We start from the raw sequence: 18,499 nt of genomic DNA on the forward strand, positions 1-18,499 counted from the left end.
AATGATTGTAATGTAATGTCACGTCACTGTTTTGGACGATGCCCAAAGTGCATATAAATCATCTTTATGTGTGATGAGTGATATTGATGCAAAGGAGGCCATAGTGTGTTTTCCTGTCTGTGTGACACACAGACAGTGGGGTGTCAGCAGCAGCAACAACATATATATAAACAAAAAAAAGAAACATAAGAAAAAGAAAAGAAAAAAAAAAGTACTACCCGTTGAAATAGTGCAGTGTCAAGAGATAAGTTCATATTCATATACATACAACCAACCTCATGTATATATATATATACATACAGTATATACATATGTCTAAATCTACACGCGCATTCATGTACATATCCACTTAGACACATTCGCTTACACAATTATCTATTCTACTATGCAGACAAAAAAAGGGACATATTTACATCCCTTTAGTTGACCTTTATTGACATTATTTATTAATTAATTTTGTTTAACTCCAATCCTCACCCTGACTCAAAGTATCCCACCCACGCTCAAAAATGATATTCTGTTCTTTATTTCTATTAACATCCCTCTCAAGAACCCAACGATGTTTCAAAAACATTTTGAAACGTTCAGTGTTTAATTGCTGTCTTTTTATATCTTTAAATATAAATACTTTCCCCATCATAATGATGATGTTGTTCAGGTCTTTTCCTTTTTCATCATCCCTTAAATCACCAAACATAATAGATAAAGGACAACTATAGAAATTTGATTTATAGACTGAGATCCACTTTTCAACTTTTCACACAGACAGCATGCATCATAAACTGTCATGGTTACCAGTAGAGAAAAGACTCGCCTTAAGCACAGCGACATTCTTTAGTAACAGCATATATTCTACTAAACCCGAGTTCTTATACAGTCAAGTTACCAAAAGTAGGGATGTTCACAGTCATTTCAGTAGAACAGCAGGAGATGGCCAAATCATGTTACCTCACCCAAAATCTAATGCCTTAAAAAAGACAGTCATTTATCGTGCCATCAATCATTGGAATAGCTGCCCTCTTTACATCCGTCAATCCTCTAACAAATCCTCATTCAAATACCATCTAAGAATACATTACTTAAACAGCTGATCGATAGTCCAGTGTTGGTTATGTATGGTTTTTCTTTTGTTCCTTTTCCCTGATGATGGGCCTTGAGGTCTAAATGGTTGTGGAAGATGTGTATGAATGTGAAATTTATACATGTTTGGAAAATTTGAATGTTATTAGTGTAACACATATATGATGTTGTATATAGTATGTATGTGATAAATTAATGTACTTGATTTCGGACCACAGGAAGACTAGCTGGTGCAATTGGTATCAGATCCTTTTTTAAATAAATAAATAAATAAACTTTAATCCAAAATAATGCAACTTCCTTACAATACCAAAATAAATGAATGTCTGACTCCTCTTCCTCCTCACAGAATCTACATTGTGAGGTATTAACACAGTGGGGTGTTAATAATGTAAAGCACTAATGACCCTTCCTGTCTCATGTCTTCATGTCTTCAGACCTCCTGTGGTAAAGGTTTCCTGTGTTGCGTTTAAGTACGTGCGTAAAAACCAGCTCCTGCAGCGACCGCTGGATTCCTCCTCTCTCATCTCTGGAAAATACGGATTGATTCAAACAAAACGAGCTCAGTGAACAGCCTGGAGGCCTGTAGTCTGTCTGTCCGTCCCACAGTACACAGGACACACCGTCCCACACACACGTGTAACTCATTGAGCTGACTGCCCCCTGACAGCACAGCGGTTTCCGTCAGGAGGAAATGATGGAGAAGGAAAGTTTTCTGGTCTGACGCCTCTTCTCCGTTTTCTGTTGCTCGCAGGAGAAAACTGGAGGTCATTTCTCGCTTTTGCTTTACTTTGGTTTGCTCGTCATCATCATAACGCACAGATACTGTAAATCTGAACAATCTGTATATGGATTTGGGATTAAAAGGGTCTCCGACACTGAAATGTCTGAGGATTGGAAATGCAGCTCCACGCCTGCCTGTTGCTTCTTATTATCACAACAGGTAAGGAAATAGATCTGATTATGTAGCCTTTTGCTATAATACTATACTATATAATATAATAAAATACTTTGTATTGGACACACTTTTTTAACTGAAACTGTTGTTTCATTTTAAGCTACTTTTAGATTTACTCTATAGTACTAATACTACTATACTAATAGTGTTCATTATGTATGGTTTTTCTTTTGATCCTTTTCCCTGATGATGGGCCTTGAGGCTAAACAAAAAAATTGTGGAAGATGTGTATGAATGTGAAATTTATATATGTTTGAAAATATGAGTGTTATTGGTGTAACACATGTATGATGTTGTATATAGTATGTATGTGATAAATTAATGTACATGATTTCGGACCCCAGGAAGACTAGCTGGTGCCATTGGTATCAGCTAATGGGGATCCTTTTTAAATAAATAAATACTATAGTGCTGCTTTGTTGTCAGTAGGAAATAGGTGTAGTATGTTTCTGTAGAGTTGTGGTAACCTTCAAGCCCAGACCCAAATCAAAGGGGTCATCAGATGAGTAAAGGTTTAAGAAACAAGGGGGAAATATCTGTAATATATTTTATAAAAAATTAAGTTTTTTTTTTGTTTCTCAAATTTTCACTAATTTCTCTTATTTTTTGCTTTTACTTTTCTTGCCTCAAAAATCCTTCAATAAAATACTGTGTTTATTATCACAACAGGTAAGGAAGGAAATGTGCTGTAGATATGATTATGTAGCCTTGTAGTTATCACTGGACTTTGTATTGGACACACTTTATTTTAGCTGAAACTGTTGTTTCATTTTCAGCCACTTTTATATTGACTCACTTTAGTGCTGCTTTGCTGTCAGTGTAAGGTTTAGTAACTTCACCTTACATCAGTATGAAATAGGTGTAGGTTTCTGTAGAGTTGTGGTAACCTTCAAGCATCAGACCCAAATCAAAGGGTCATCAGATGAGTAAAGGGATCAGAAACAAGGGGAAAATATCTGTGATATATTTTATACAAAATCAATTTTTTTCGTTTCTCAAATTTTCACTAATTTTTCTTATTTTTGCTTTTACTTTTCTTGCCTCAAAAATCCTTCAATAAAATACTGTGACTGTCCTCAACCAAAGAAATTCTTAGTCGACTAACACTCATACGATTTTTAGGGATGCACCGATACCGGATATCGGCCGATACTGACTCAAACAGCTGGATCGAGTATCGGTGACAATGGGGCCGATCTATTCAATTAATCTCTATGTTTATATGCTATATACATTATATACTAGCATTTTAATTCCTGTTTAAGTTTTGACCAATTCGTTGCTGCATTAAAACGGTTTACACTTGAATTCCTGTTAATTTTGAAGATTTTTTACCAAGTTGCTGGTACACAATTTATTATTTTAATAATAAATAACAAAGTTAGAAAAGCAATGTTTAAGTCAGGCCTGATGTTGCCTTACACATAAAAGAATGATCCCAGTCACTTCCACACAGTGAGGCATACAACTTATTGATTAAACACTGGTATCGGATCAGTACTCGGCATCGGCCGATACCCAAAGCCCAGCTAAGCCCAGCTATCGCTATCGGTATTGGGACTAAAAAAGCCGGATTGGTGCATCCAAACGATTTTGTTGACTAATCAATTAGTTGATTATCGACAAATCTGTAAAACTGAGTTTCTCCGCAAAGAATCACACAAAAGCACCACTTTAAATCTTGTGTTTACCAGAGATGTGCTCATAAATTCTTTGGAAATAAGTCATTAAGCATGAAAAAAGCATGGACTAATCGACTAAAGAAATCTCAGTCGACCATCCATCCATCCATCCATCCATCCATCCATCCATCCATCCGTTTTCTTCCGCTAATCCTAGCAGGTTATTCCAGACGTCCCCCTCCCCAGCAACGTTTTCCAGCTCTTCCTGGGGGACCCCGAGGCGTTCCCAGGATAGACGAGATATATAATCTCTCCAGCGTGTTCTGGGTCTACCTCGGGACCTCCAAAAACCTCCAAACGGAGGCGTCCAGGAGGCATACTGACCAGATGCCTGAACCACCCCAGCTGGCCCCTTGCAACGCGAAGGAGCAGCGGCTCTACTCCGAGCTCCCTCCGGAGGTCTGAGCGCCTCAGCCTATCTCTAAGGCTGAGCCCAGCCGCCCTACGAAGGAAGCTCATTTCGGCTTCTTGTATCTGCGATCTCATTCTTTCGATCACTACCAAAAGCTCATGACCATAGGTGAGGGTTGGAACATAGATGGACTGATAAATCGAGAGCTTTGCCTTCCGGCTCCATTTACCCTCCATTTTACCCTCACTCATGAACAAGACCTCGAGATACTTGACCTCCCTCGCTTGGGGCAAAGACTCACTCCCAACTCGGAGGGCGCAATCCACCGAGGTAGTCGACTAAAACCAAAACAACTGATTACTCCTTTGGTTGATCTGCCAACAGCTTATCTCCATAATAAATGAGTTAGTTTTCACACAGAGGTCAAGAGATGTATGCCAAAGTGATGCCTTCTTTACCAGCATATCTTTTGTTTCTTTCCTCAGATAAAACACTGGCCTTACTGCACCACCACTGTGGAGGAAATGTCAGCCTGGACAAAGAGCCTTCTGGTCACATCAACCTCACTTTACCTGGACTTTCTACTGACGCCAACAACACACTCAACTCCGTGATTTGCACTTGGACGATAGGTGTTCCTCTGGGTCGGACGGTTCTTTTAAAGCCAGTATGGTTGGAGGGTGGTTCGAGCGTATCAGTGCGCTGTGTTTTGAACGAGGAAGGTCAGAAGGTCCTGGAGAGCGGGGGGACGGTTCTGCTGTCCCGCTGTGATGGAAACAAAGCCACCTTCACTTGGACAGGAGCAGGACGCTCCTCAAATGAAGTTCAGCTGTTCTATTATGGTGAGAAACCATGACTCAATTATCTAGTTTAATTTATTGGGTCAAGATGGCCCAGTTTCCTGCACCCTGATCACGAGAGTTTGATCTAATTGTCGTAATAACATCTGGATCAGACTTGTTTTAGAGCTGCTTATTAGCTTATTTCGTTGTTTACAGTAGAAGAATGGTTACTTTGGCTGTACGATGTGGAAACATTGTTTCTGGACAATATTTGTCAATGTTTTGTGTTGTTAATTGATTTCCAATATTATACATTTGCATAAAGCAAGCATATTTGCCCACTCCCATGTTGATAAGAGTATTAGATACTTGACAAATCTCCCTTTAAGGTACATGTTGAACAGATAAAAAATGTCTGATTCAGTTGCGATTAATCACAATTAAATATTTTAATAGATTGACAGCCCTAAAATTAAACTACCAACAATATATACAAATACAGCTGAAATGATTAGTCGATTAATGAATTAGTTAATCGACAGAAAATTAATTGGCAACTATTTTGCTAATGGTTTAAGTCATTTTTTGTGCAAAATTACACAAAAAAATATGTTTTCAGCTTCACAAATGTGAGGATTAGTTCCTTTTTTAATTATTTAAATCTATTTTATTTTTTATTTTTCTGCATTCAGTACTTTTATTTTTAATACTTTAAGTACATTGTCCTAATTATACTTACAGTAATTTTACACCAGGCAACGGTTTTCTAACATTAACAACTTTATAACTCTATTTTACTTATTTATTTATTTATTTACCACCTTTCATACAAAGATGCAGCCCAAAGTGCACATAGAAAAAATAAAAATAAAAATAATAATAAATAAAGAATAAAAAGATTAAAACTAAAAATGACAACAACAAAATGTTAAAAATCTATAGATAAAAGTCGATAGAATAATATTGTGGAAATGTTGTTCAAACTGCTGTGAGCTGTAAATCTGTCCGTCGGAAAGTTCTTATCTCACTCACTGTGGTGTAAGAGGCAGAGATATGTTATGTTGTGGTTTCCACTCTGTCTCTCCTCACCCTCTCCCTCTCTGTTTTTCTGTTTGTTCCTGGTCATCCAGTCCAGGAAGATGAGAGGAATTCCTCGGCGGACCACACCAGCCCACATTCAGACCTCTCACGTTGGTCTCAGACAGGAACCAGCTTTACAAGCACAGCTCCTGTTGGTCAAGAGGTGTCGAGTGGGACAGAAGGGGGCAGAGGTCGCCTCTACAAGGGTCTGGAGAGGAGTTCAGGGACTCAGTCTGCGTCTAGTCCCTCCTCTCAGGACCAGGGGCTGCTGCGCCCCACCTCACCCCTGCAGGGACTCACTGTGGCTGGGACAGCCGATAGCGAAACTCTCCCTCTTCCTGAGGAAGAGCCAAACAATGGAGCGGATACATCTGGAGCTGCTCACCTCGCTGATGGCAAAATGTCTGCCGAAGAGAGAACACGCCCGTATTTTCAGCAAACGCTCAGCACAGACGCACTATTTCACACAGAAATAACATCAAGCAACGAGCTCCCGCAAACCCACATGGCGCTGACACAAGCAGCAGCCAGTAGCTCCAACACCTTGCTTGGCACAGACAAATATACAGCCACTCAGAAATCTAAACTATCCATAACCACACAAGCTCAACCCAGCTCCAGCTCTTCTCCCCTTGAGCTTCCTTCCCGGACAACCTGGGAGAGTGGCACCATCCTAATCCCACGTGGTGGAGCTGTTAGTGGGGCACCTGGAAAGAAAGTACCCCCTTCCTGGAGGAGCCAGCGAAGCACAGACTCTGATCTGACCTCTGCCGTCACCTCTGATCCTTTAAAAGCAGCTACCGAACCCCAGCAGGATGGGTCAAGCAGCGCACACACTGATGCTGAACCCACTGCGCCATCATCATCCTCATCATCATCCTCATCATCATCATCATCATCATCATCATCATCAGCCTCACAGGGCCCCAGCGAGACTTATTTATCAACCACCCACATCACAGTGGAGGCTGCTTCATTTCATCCAAACATTAGTCAAACTGACTCATCTGTATCAGCTGCATCAGATGTTACCAGTCAAACTCCTGAGTCCTCCGATAAATTTGAAAACACGGAGACGCTTCACACGTCTTTCGCTTCTTCCACACAGAGTCAAACAAACACGCCGCAAAGCACAAACTCGCCACCTCCCGACACATCCTCCCAAGAAGAGACACAAACGGCAACACACAGACATTTTGCGAACACCATCTCCTCCTCGCCTGATGTCACCGAAGTTGATGACCAGACATTGAGTTTCACGGGTTCTTCTTCTACACCCAGAGCGGCTCTGACGTTGGGAGATGTAGTCCAGGACTCGTCTCCCACAGGAACCACTACTGACACCGAAACGTACACACCGCGTCCCACTTACACACTCTTACATGACAACTCACCCTCACCGACTCCTGTTCCTCTTCTGTCATCCAGTACATCCTCACACTCATCCACACCGTCACTCCAAACACATTTAACTAACACACCCCTGCCTTTGACCTCCACTACCACTGAATCCGCCACACCCCTCATCGACCACAAAATCACGCCTACACCCTCACAAACGTCAACAATCAAATCAGCATCTTCCCCCACACCTCATACACAGAACCCTCTGCCTTTGCCATCTTCTACTAATGTCCCAGTAACAAAGAAACAGACCCACGACTATGTTACTACTGCACAGACGTCTCTAATCTCACTCACAACTGCAAAACCAGATTATGGACATGGAGATAGAGAAGTAGAAGAAATAGATGATGAGTCTTGGCAGTGGTTTCCCAGCAGCACAACTACACAGTCTCCCACAGCTGGAGCTCCGACATGGACAACTTCGCACAAGACACTCACACCGTCTGTTTTAACCTCCACTTGGAGCTCCACGACTACTCAGACACCCAAGTTCTACGTCGTGCCAGACCAACCAGCCGCCATCAGAGGTATTGTACATGTTTGTGTGTAGTTAAATGATAGGTTGGTGTGTTCAGGTCTGTTGTAATGGAGTTATGTTCTTGTTCTTTGCCCAGAAGAGAGAGTTGAGCTGCTGCTGCAGATCATTGTAGAAGAGTCCAGGTCGGCTTCTTCTTCTGGTTTGGAGGAAGACACCGCTGCCTGGGTGAGAGATTATGCACACACCAGGGTTATTATAGTAAACTGAAACTGAAACGAAAACGAAAACAAGCAGTGAAAAATATTTTCAGTTGAACTGAAGCTAAATAAAAGCTATATCTATATCTAAATGGTAAATGGACTTGCATTTATATAGCGCTTTTCTAGTCTTCCGACCACTCAAAGCGCTTCATATATAGATATATATATACAGTATATGACAGTACACTGAATATCTTTGAGTTGAGGACAAAACAAGACATTTTAGGACATCATCTTGGGCTTTGGGAAATTCTGATTGTCAATTTTCACCATTTTCTGACATTTTATACGTTTTCCAAGCTTTGTCTGAGGGGAGGTCTACGGCCTCAGACTATGAAAACCACTGATCTAGTAGCTGCTACAAAGTTGTCACTTCCTGTTTCTTTCAGGTGGAGCCGTACCTTCAGAAGGCTCCGGGGTTCAGCAGGCTGCTGGGAGTCTGGAGCAGGTGAGGTCTCATAGAGTACATTTGTACTGTAGCCAAGCTTCATTTAGCCCCAGTTTGTGTCTCTTATGTATTACCATTAAATTCAAGAACATGGTTTAAACACAAAATTGACATTTTAACACATTTATAAAGTTGTTATTGGCAAATAGTTGCTTATTTAAGCACATTTATTTAATTATATTGAAGATGAAAAAGGAGAAGAGCCTTCTGTGTTTTTCCTCTTGACTTTACTCGCTGGCTTGTTTTCCTCACTTTCGTGTCTCTTCTCGTGCACTGATTCGTTTAAGCTAAACCACCAATCAGAGTGATTTCTCTCTCAGACGGGCGCCGCCGATTCAACATGCTGAATTGGCCGAAAAAGCTCCGACATGGGCAGACTAGAGCCGATGGTGCAGGACACACCGAAAAAACTAGGCTGACGGACGATCACCGACGGCCCCAAACTGTCCGACGGCTTGGTGTGTCAGGGCCTTTAAAAGGTCTGCAAAGTTACAAAGCCCAAAGTCCACTCCAAAGGGAGTTACTCTCCCCTACAGAAACACTGATCCTGAACTGCCTGAAACGCCTCATTTGAAGTCCCGCCTTTTCTTCCATAACGTGGTGAGGTCACCAAGTAACACATTTGCATAGTACCTGCCTAGCGACTAGTTTGGCACGCCCTCAAACAAAGCTAGTTAGAGTGGAGCTGGAGCGGAGTCCGTAGAGTTTGGTTTGGTTGACAACAAACAAACAAATCACAACAGAGTGGGCCAGCTGACTAATCAGAGCGTTTCAGACTTAGGGTGAAAAGAGGTGCAGCAGCAATAAAGTGTTTTTGAACATTAAAGCATGTAAACATGTTCTAATAGAAACCCAAACCTGAAAATAAGCATAATAGGTCCTCTTTAATCGAATGTTCATTCTCCTTTTAGCTCCCCTGTGGTCTCCTCTAACTCCTGAGGAGGGAAGTATTTAGCTGCTGAATGCTTCACTATGTCTTTCAGCTATTTACTAGTTACTATCTGCCGTTCAGATATACCTTCAGAACAGCACTAAGTGTTGTTAAATAACCTGGGTTTTTCAAAAATGGACAGGTTTTTTTTTTAGAAAATTTGATGCCTGGCTGAATATAGTGGTAACACATGAGAGGATTACATTGCAGAAGGTTGTGTGCAGAGAGCTACAACAGGTGGATGTGCTGTTGTTTTAGTGGCCATGCAGTGCAGAGTCTGGTGGAGTTTAAAACCAGCGGGGCTCTGCAGTGGCTCAGCATGACTGGACCCACATCACTGTTGGAACGAACGGGACTAGCTCAGGCTGTTTGTGACGGGAGGAGCTTCAGATCATCCAAGATCACCAACATCACACTGGGAGGTAAGCCTAGTAGGTAGAAATGCTCACCTATGAACAGCTGACCGAAGATGACTAATTTTTCAGGTGCCCTGGTGGTCTAGTGGTTTAAAGGGTAACCTCTGTATTTTTCAACCTGACACTATTTTCCCATGTTTTTGTGTCTAAGTAACTAATGAGGACAACAATTTCTGAAATTGGTCAAGTATTGAGGGATAACGCTGTAACCAGCAGCCGCGAAATGAGCTGCGAGGGCAAGTGAGCAGCGTCAATGTAACATTATGTTCACTAAAAGTGTTTGTTTTTGCCACTGACAGGCTCAATTTGTTATTATAAGTGTCTGACAACATTATAGAAAGGACCCTACAGAGAAATAAAATGTTTTTCTGACCTTTCTCTTGATCCAGTCTGTTTGTTATTGTGTCCAAGTCCCGCTCAAGGAGAAGTCTTGTTGTAGTAAAATATGAATATCCGGATACTCTGGCTCAAATAAATACAGGTGGCCATCGAGACCTCATCCACATTGTTGAAATCATCTAAATATTTAGCCATGACATTGAACGTCTTTTAGATAACACTAAGCTACGCTTTCTGTACTCCAACACAACAAACTCCATAATGTCAGACACTTATAATAACAATCAGAGCCTGTCATGGCAAAAACAAGCACTTTCAGTGGACGTAAATGACGTTGCCAGCTTGCCCCAACAGCACCATATTACAGCCTGTGAGCAGCTGCCGTCTACAGTCTCCCTCAATACTGGACCAGTTTCCGAAATCGTTGTCACTATTAGACACAAAAACATGAGAAAATAGGGTCTAGGTTGAAAAATACCAAAGTTACCCTTTAAGGCGAACCGGCCTAAGACTTTTTGTTTCATGTCGTTTTCCTCCTCTCTCCCCTCACTTCCTGTCATCTCTTTACTGTTGACTCTATAATAAAGGCACAAAAAGTCCTTAAACTGCCAGATTAGCATCAACCACAGTGGCTACATTTACCTCAGGGGGAATTCCATTCTTAACCTGCTTACTTAATTAACCCAGTTACAGACAGACTCGTTTAAACATTTAACTCAGTTAGATTGACTCAATTAAGCTCAAAATCCAGTTATGAGGTCTGGCTTACACAGATATTAAACTTGTTACTGCGGCATGTAATCATCTCACTGTACTCCTTTTACTTCTGGTGTTTGCCATCTGCACAAATTCACAACGGCACAAGTGCATGTTTGCTGTTGGATGAATTAAATTGACAGGCGTAATCTGTTGGCAGATTAATTGGGGCAATAGGGATTCTTGTTTGCAGAGAATCAAATAAGACAGTATAAACAAGTCGGCCAACTCTGCATGTAAAGAAATTCACTAAATTACACTAAATATCCAAAACCTATATGTCATTTTATTTGCTAATTATTTTGCAAGGTATTCAAGCAGACACATTTTAAGGGTAATGCTGGTAATATTGTATTTTACAGTCAGCAAACCCCTTAAAATAAACAAAAAACCAACAACAAAATGTATCCAGCTAACAAGTATCGTCTGTGTACCCAACGCCTGATATATCTTATTCCTCTGTGCAACAGAGCTCCATTGTCCAGAAACTATTTTTAAAAAACATAAATGAGACGCACTGTTGGACTGGCTAACATGTTCCATCATTATGATGAACATTTAATTTACTTATTTGTTTATTTGATAGGAACAGAGCACATTAATGAACATCTGTATAGAATACAAGATGTAAACATGCCAGAGTTAGCGAGAATGCTAATTTACATCCGTACTCCGTAGGCAGGTAACAAAAACAAGCGCCAATATACGGATACAAATCCACAATACCCAAGTAGAAAAGACAAAATACATTGTGCAACAAGTTAAAATTGATGATCACAGTTCTGGTTTGCCTTAAGCCATTGTTTTAGATGGGTCTGAAAAGTGGAATATGTAGGGCACTCCCTTATTGCACGTGGTGAGCCTTTCCAATATTTACTTCCCGTTACTGAAAGCACAGTTTTATCAAATGTGGTGCGCCTATGTGGCACCTCTCAGTCCCCTCTAGTGGCGGCCCTGGTGCCATTGCCACTGTCATTTATCTGTTTGATGAATTCATCTAAAGGAACATAAAACAAGCATATTTGAATTTTCACAAAATCACGTCTTCCCTCCAGGTCTGCAGGGTGATGTGTGTGACTGGTTACTACAGTGTCCAGCAGGATACAAGTGTGTGTTCCAGCCTGGCTCTTCAAACTATAGCTGTTCTTCTGTCTGCCACTTTGACTACTGCCACCACCACGGTATCTGTACTCATCACCCGGGCACTCTTCCTGTTTGCCGGTAAGACCACACGGAGGCACTAACACAAACACTAATGTTGTATCCATCCGTCCATCCTGGGAAGTTCTGTGCATGTGAGCGTGTTTTTGTTTGTGTATTAGCTGCCTGGTAGGAGAGGACTTCTGGTACATGGGTCAGAGGTGTGACGTGAGGATGACTCGAGCGCGGCTCGTGGGCGCATGTCTTGCCATCTTACTCATCATGGTGACAGTGATTGGCGTTTTGGCCCTCGTGGCAGTGCGACGCTACCGAGCCATTCTGATCCAGGCCAAAGTAGATCAGACTCGGAGCAGGTAGGACTCACACTTAAAATTACACCTAACATACAACCTGCAATACAAATATGAATACACCGAATTCACAGATACCACCCTGATACCCTGTACATGACATATGATGTGTAAACAATTAGACATTTAGAGGATGTGTCTAGTAAAAGGATATCCTTTAAGAAAAAAATTAAATAAAAGGATAAAAAACTAATATAATAAAAAATTACGTAAATTGATTTCAGTTTTAGTTTTTTTTTAGATATAATATATCACTACAGAAAAAAAAAGAGACCGCATGAATTGCAGTTTCTATGTTTCAATGAATGACATTGAACCACAGAAACTGAACAGACTTGACCTTCAAGGAGATGGCGCTAATATGCCACAATTGCTTCACTAAGTAGTGCAAAGATTAAACATTAAACATTATGGCAATTCCTACACAGTTGTCCAACCATGAGTTTTGGATGTATATGTAGCTACATACTTCTGAGACATTATAGCTGACCCTACAAAAACTAAACCTTTCTGAAAAACTGAAACTAGCAAATGCTAAAAACTAAAATGAAATAAAAAAGTTAAAATTAAAATAAAATAAAACTAATTGAAAATTCAAACTATTATAACTTTGGGGTGAACAGTCCTTAAAATAACACACGTTAACACCCACACCTTAACACCCACACCTTTGGTAAACATAATAATTAATGACTTCACATGACTCCAAACGACTCGGATTAGTGTGACACATGGCAATAAAACAATGGACACCTTGGGGGAGATCATGTGTCCTGACTCTGAGATGGGCATAACTGCACAAACAGTAATTGTAGTTACAGTAACGTCCACTAGGTGTCATAGTCTGGCTGCCGAACCACATACTGATGAAGACTGTGCTGTAGACTGTGTGACTGAATCCAAATGTCCACAGCCTGGACTTGCTGACAGCCCCTAGCAAACTTCAGTCATGCCTACACGTTCACTGTCATCACGTCAAGTCTGTTGGGGACCACAAGGGGATAAAATGTGTTATTACTCATGACTTCAGACCTCACTCACTTCCACAATTTCACCCTTTTTTTTTTTTAAATTATTCTTTTTATTGTTTCCTTAAGAAAAATGACTACAAAAACCTAAACCATAACAAATAAAATAATATGTACATATAATAACAGATAGTAGCTGTAAATTGAAAACAAAGTATTCAAAAACGAGGGAGGACAAAAAATGATAGTAATAATAATATTAATATTAATAATAATAATAATAATAATAATAATAATAATAATAATAATAATGATGATAGTAGTAATAATAATAATAATAATAATAATAATGATGATAGTAGTAATAATAATAATAATAATAATAATAATGATGATAGTAGTAATAATAATAATAATAATAATAATAATAATAATAATAATAATAATAATGATAAAATAAAAAATAAATACATACAAATGATAAAATAAAAAAGATAATAAATTACAAAATATAATAAGTACAATTTTAATAAGAATAAATACATAAATAATGATAATTACAACAACAACAACAACAGCAATAATAAAGAAATATTAATTAATTAATCAAAATTTCACCTCAAAGTATTTTTCTGAACCATTTTCAAAGGTAGGCCTACTCACATTTGCAATTTATGCAAGATAAACTTCACTACATCATATATGTATACAGTATATATATACTGTATATACATATGTTATGACCTATGGGTAATCTTCCAAACGTAGTCTGGAGAAATCTGGAAGGGGACTACAAGAGGGAAGAGTTTTATCCCCCTTAACTGAGATGCTGTAGTTTCATCCAATTGCTGAGATTAACTTCTAATATAGGATGAGACACAGACAGAGAAAGTTCAGCCTGAAGTTAAGCCTTAAATCCAGAGTGTCTCATTAACAGCAGGGAGAGAGCATCCTGTCCAGAGAAAGTTGGACTCTCAGAGCAGAGAGTGAGGCTTTCAAAACTGGCATAAAATGGGGAAAAAAATATATGTAAAAAAAATATGTATTCTTACTAAATTGAAGCAGATAGAGTAAATATTGTACCCTGTGAATATACAGTATATACACATATTATGGTTTGTTGTGTGTGTGTGTGTGTGTGTGTGTGTGTGTGTGTGTGTGCAGCTATCGCAGGTTCAACCATTTTGATGAGCTGTCAGGACGGTTCTGGTTGCGTTCGTGGGCCGGATCAGCAGACTCACTAGATAATCCCGCCTTTACACGCTCTGATGAGTTACTGCACCTGCGGGCGCTCGACCGTCCCTGCTGTTACCACGACGACACGCTGTCGCTGGCCTCCACCTGCCCCAGCCACGGGACACGCATCAATACAATCTACCCTCACAGGTACACACACACACACACACAAGTCCATATTACACATGAAAGGTTCATATGCAGAGTGTTATTGATTATGAAGGGAGCAAATGTCTCTGTACTCCTCAATCTAAACATGAATTACATACTACACAGTATGCATACGATATAATCCGACTGTCAAGTGTACACCATATGAAGCAACATCAGATTTAAATGACAACTAAGAATATTACGATACATGCTTACAACCTGTTACCTGGAGCTCCTTTACAAAAGCCCAGTGCAGCCATCACGCAATAAGACTTAGCCTGCTGATGGTAAACACAACAAGATTTCTATCTAAACAGGCTGGTTTTGAAAACATCCATCCAGCTAACTATCTACTTTTGCTTCCAAGGAAATGTTACGTTGGGGTCTGTTGAGCAACCAAGCAGAAAATAGATCTACAAACCAAACTTACACACCATCTGCAATTAAACATCACTCAAACAGAAAAACTGATCACGCTTTAAAATCGCATGTGTGAACACTTTTACTTAAAGGTATGGTGTGAAGGATTTGGCGGCATCTAGTAGTGTGGTTGTATATTGCAACCAGCTGAGTACCCCTCCGCTCAATCCTCCCTTTCCAAGACTGAGGTAACGTGAGCCGCCGAGTGCGAAACCGTGGTAACGCCGTTCGCCTCACTCAGAGGCCATCCATACCATAATAACACTACTCTAGGAGCAATATATAAAGATGGACGATGCGTCTCCACTTCCTCCCACTGTACAGAAGTGAAGCCAAAATATCCTGGATATATACTGCCGTCATTTGGAGCCAGAGTCTGTGCAGTAATGATCGGGGGGCTGGAGCCGCGGTATCGAGGTCACCCCCCCGAACCAATCACGAGCCGAACACGGCCACAGCTTGTCAGCGTGAGACTCACAGCTGTTAATCATGATGTCTCACCAATTTTTTATAGCATCAAACAACTAAATAAAACCAAACTTTTCAGGAAACTTAACACTTGAACATACATCAGTGTGATAAGAACTACCTAAAATGACAGAAACCATCTTTGGGAAAAAGATATTTGACGTGTACTTTGACTTTTTAGTTTGGCCCGTGGCCCATCCATTGACGTGGAGGGGGCGGGACTTATGACCTATATTGCAGCCAGCCACCAGGGGGCAAACCAGATGTTTTTGCTTCACTTTTGGGAGTTTCATTTCGTCCATCTTTAAGAACAGTCTATGGGTAAAACTAAAATAAATGGTTAAAACACAACAACTGAATGAATGCAGATTAGTGACATTAAACGTAACGCATAACATAACAATATGTGTATCATTGATTGGATTTGTGATTTGACTGTAGTTAAAATATTGACAATTAATCCCTTAACTACAGCTGAATAAATGTGTAAAATTAAATAAAAGTTTAAATGAAGTGAAAAAATCGTTAACATCCAATATCAGTGAATAAAACTACGTTTCTGGCCCTTTCTTCTTTTTATTCCTTATAGTTCCCCTAACTTTTTCTTAACAAAAAACTATGTCTGTAAGTATTGACATACATTCGCACATAAAGTGTAGAGACGATGTCTGTGTAAATAATCCCTTGGCTCTCTGTATTCCCTGTAGCTCTCAGTACGGTTGGAGGGGAAGCGAGATGAGCATGGGGGATGGTGTGTTGGACTCGGGTAAAGCCAGTGACCTCTCTGTCTGTAGCTGGCCTGTGGAACCCATTCAGTGGACTCCTTTTCCACTTCTGCAGCAACTGGCTTCCCACAGGACGCCCACAGTGAGTGTTTGACTGTGTGTGTGTTTGTGTGTGAGAGACAGAGAGAGATATATATCCGGTTCCATCACGTGTTGTTTCCCTGTGAAACCAGGTGAGGGTGTCGAGGCCACGGTCCTACTGTGAAGGCATGGAGCTGGTGGACCTGGGGAAGAGCTGGACTGCTTGATACACATAAAGAAGAATCAACACTGGATAATTGACACTGGTATTTGCAGCTCATGTTTTCATTGTAGTCCTCAAATGTTCTTGTTTTGTTGATAAAAAAACTATAAAACAATAAGTGTAAATGTGTATATAAGTGTATATTTTTGTAAGATTGTTGCTACATTTTCCAGTTTGAATCTACAATCTGTTTCTTATAAGCTCCCTCTGATGAGATGTAAAGAAATGTCTATGGTGCAGAGTCTTACGTAATGCTTCAATAAACATAAATCTTACTCAGGGCAAGAATAAATGTATTCTATTTTTTTGCTTTTGGCAGTTAAAAATGTCCATACTGAGCTTTCCACTCTGAGGTCACCATTTAGCAGGGACAGTTTATTTATGTAGCACAAGTACATACAAATTTTACATACACAAAGGCAGTGTAAATGATTTACATAATGCATTAAAGGAACAGTGTGTAACATTTCAGGAGATCTATTAGCAGAAATATAATATAATATTCATAACTATGTTTTCATTAGTGTATAATCACCTGAAACTGAGAATCATTGTGATTTCGTTAGCTGAGAATGAGCCCTTCATATCTACATAGGGAGCGGGTCCTCTTCACGGAGTCTGCCATGTTTCTACAGTAGCCCAGAACAGACAAACCAAACACTGGCTCTAGAGAGAGCCTTTCGTGTTTTTACGTTACCTGAAGACCACCGTAGTTCTCCGACATGCTTGTCAAACTGCGGTAACATGAGCCGCAGAGTGCAAAACCGTGGTACAGCCAGTCGCCGTCTGACTTCTATTGCTCCTAAAGTAGTGTTATTATAGTAAGGATGGCCTCTGACAGTCTTGGAAAGTGAGGAGTGAGCGGAGGGGTACTCAGTTGGTTGCAATCTGCAACCACACCACTAGATGTTGCCAAATCATACACACTGTCTCTTTAACACATTTTACAGAAAGCACAGCATAAACCATTAAAACACAAATTAAGACATACAAAAATATGGGATTAATTACTCCTTATCCTTCCAAAATATATTCTGGTTTGTTCCAGGCAAAACTGGATTACCAGCTGGGCAAAGTAGGTAACTGCCCTATAGGGCCCCAGACAGTCGTTATTTAATTTGATTAATCACAAATTAGTTTAAGAATTTGCACAGTACAAGCACACTATCAATTAAGGTGGATTCCATATTATTACTGTAATCTTGTGGTGTCAAAATCTAGTTTTAAGACTTTATTTGGAACCCAAATCAAGTTTTCTGCCTCTAATCTGGCCATGGTTCAAGCTCTGGGGTGCATAGCAACTAAAAGTTGCTTCTCCATGTTTAGCTTGGAAATGGTTATCAGACAACTGATTAGCTGAGAGACCGAGAACTATATGGTTAAAGACTACTAAAGACTATTTTGGCTGAAACCAGAATAGAATAGAATTCCTTTATTGTCATTGCACAGAGTACAACAAAATTAAAAAGCAATCCTGACCGTGCACACATATATTAAACAGTAATACAAAATAAAGAACAGTAAAAAATACATAGAAAATGTGTATTTGCTTGACCTATAAAAAAGTAAGATATTGCACTGCAGGTATTGCATGTTGCTGAGTTGTATTAGCTCTACACAAGTGATGAATAAATATGGGAGTAAAAATTTACAAAGGAATAGAGTGCTACAGGAATGAGTCCTAAAACCCAGTAATGAGTTAGTATTTTAGTACTTCCGGTTCCCTCATCTGGAAGTCAATGGTT

The 18,499-nt window shown here is 39.9% G+C and overlaps 1 protein-coding gene across 1 annotated transcript; it reads left to right on the forward strand.

Moving 5' to 3' along the window:
* The first annotated feature begins 1,578 nt into the window (after positions 1–1,578).
* On the forward strand, positions 1,579–17,042 carry si:ch211-14k19.8 (mucin-5AC). Its single transcript, XM_037765367.1, has 11 exons — positions 1,579–2,023; positions 4,558–4,914; positions 5,985–7,868; positions 7,956–8,044; positions 8,469–8,527; positions 9,717–9,880; positions 12,025–12,190; positions 12,292–12,483; positions 14,613–14,834; positions 16,433–16,592; positions 16,684–17,042. Exons 1-11 carry the CDS (start codon positions 1,981–1,983, stop codon positions 16,756–16,758), a joined length of 3,411 nt encoding a protein of 1,136 aa, XP_037621295.1. The 5' UTR covers positions 1,579–1,980; the 3' UTR covers positions 16,759–17,042.
* Positions 17,043–18,499: the final 1,457 nt, after the last annotated feature.

The sequence above is a fragment of the Sebastes umbrosus genome, chromosome 3 (assembly GCF_015220745.1).
Source record: "Sebastes umbrosus isolate fSebUmb1 chromosome 3, fSebUmb1.pri, whole genome shotgun sequence".
In the NCBI taxonomy this organism is placed as follows: domain Eukaryota; kingdom Metazoa; phylum Chordata; class Actinopteri; order Perciformes; family Sebastidae; genus Sebastes; species Sebastes umbrosus.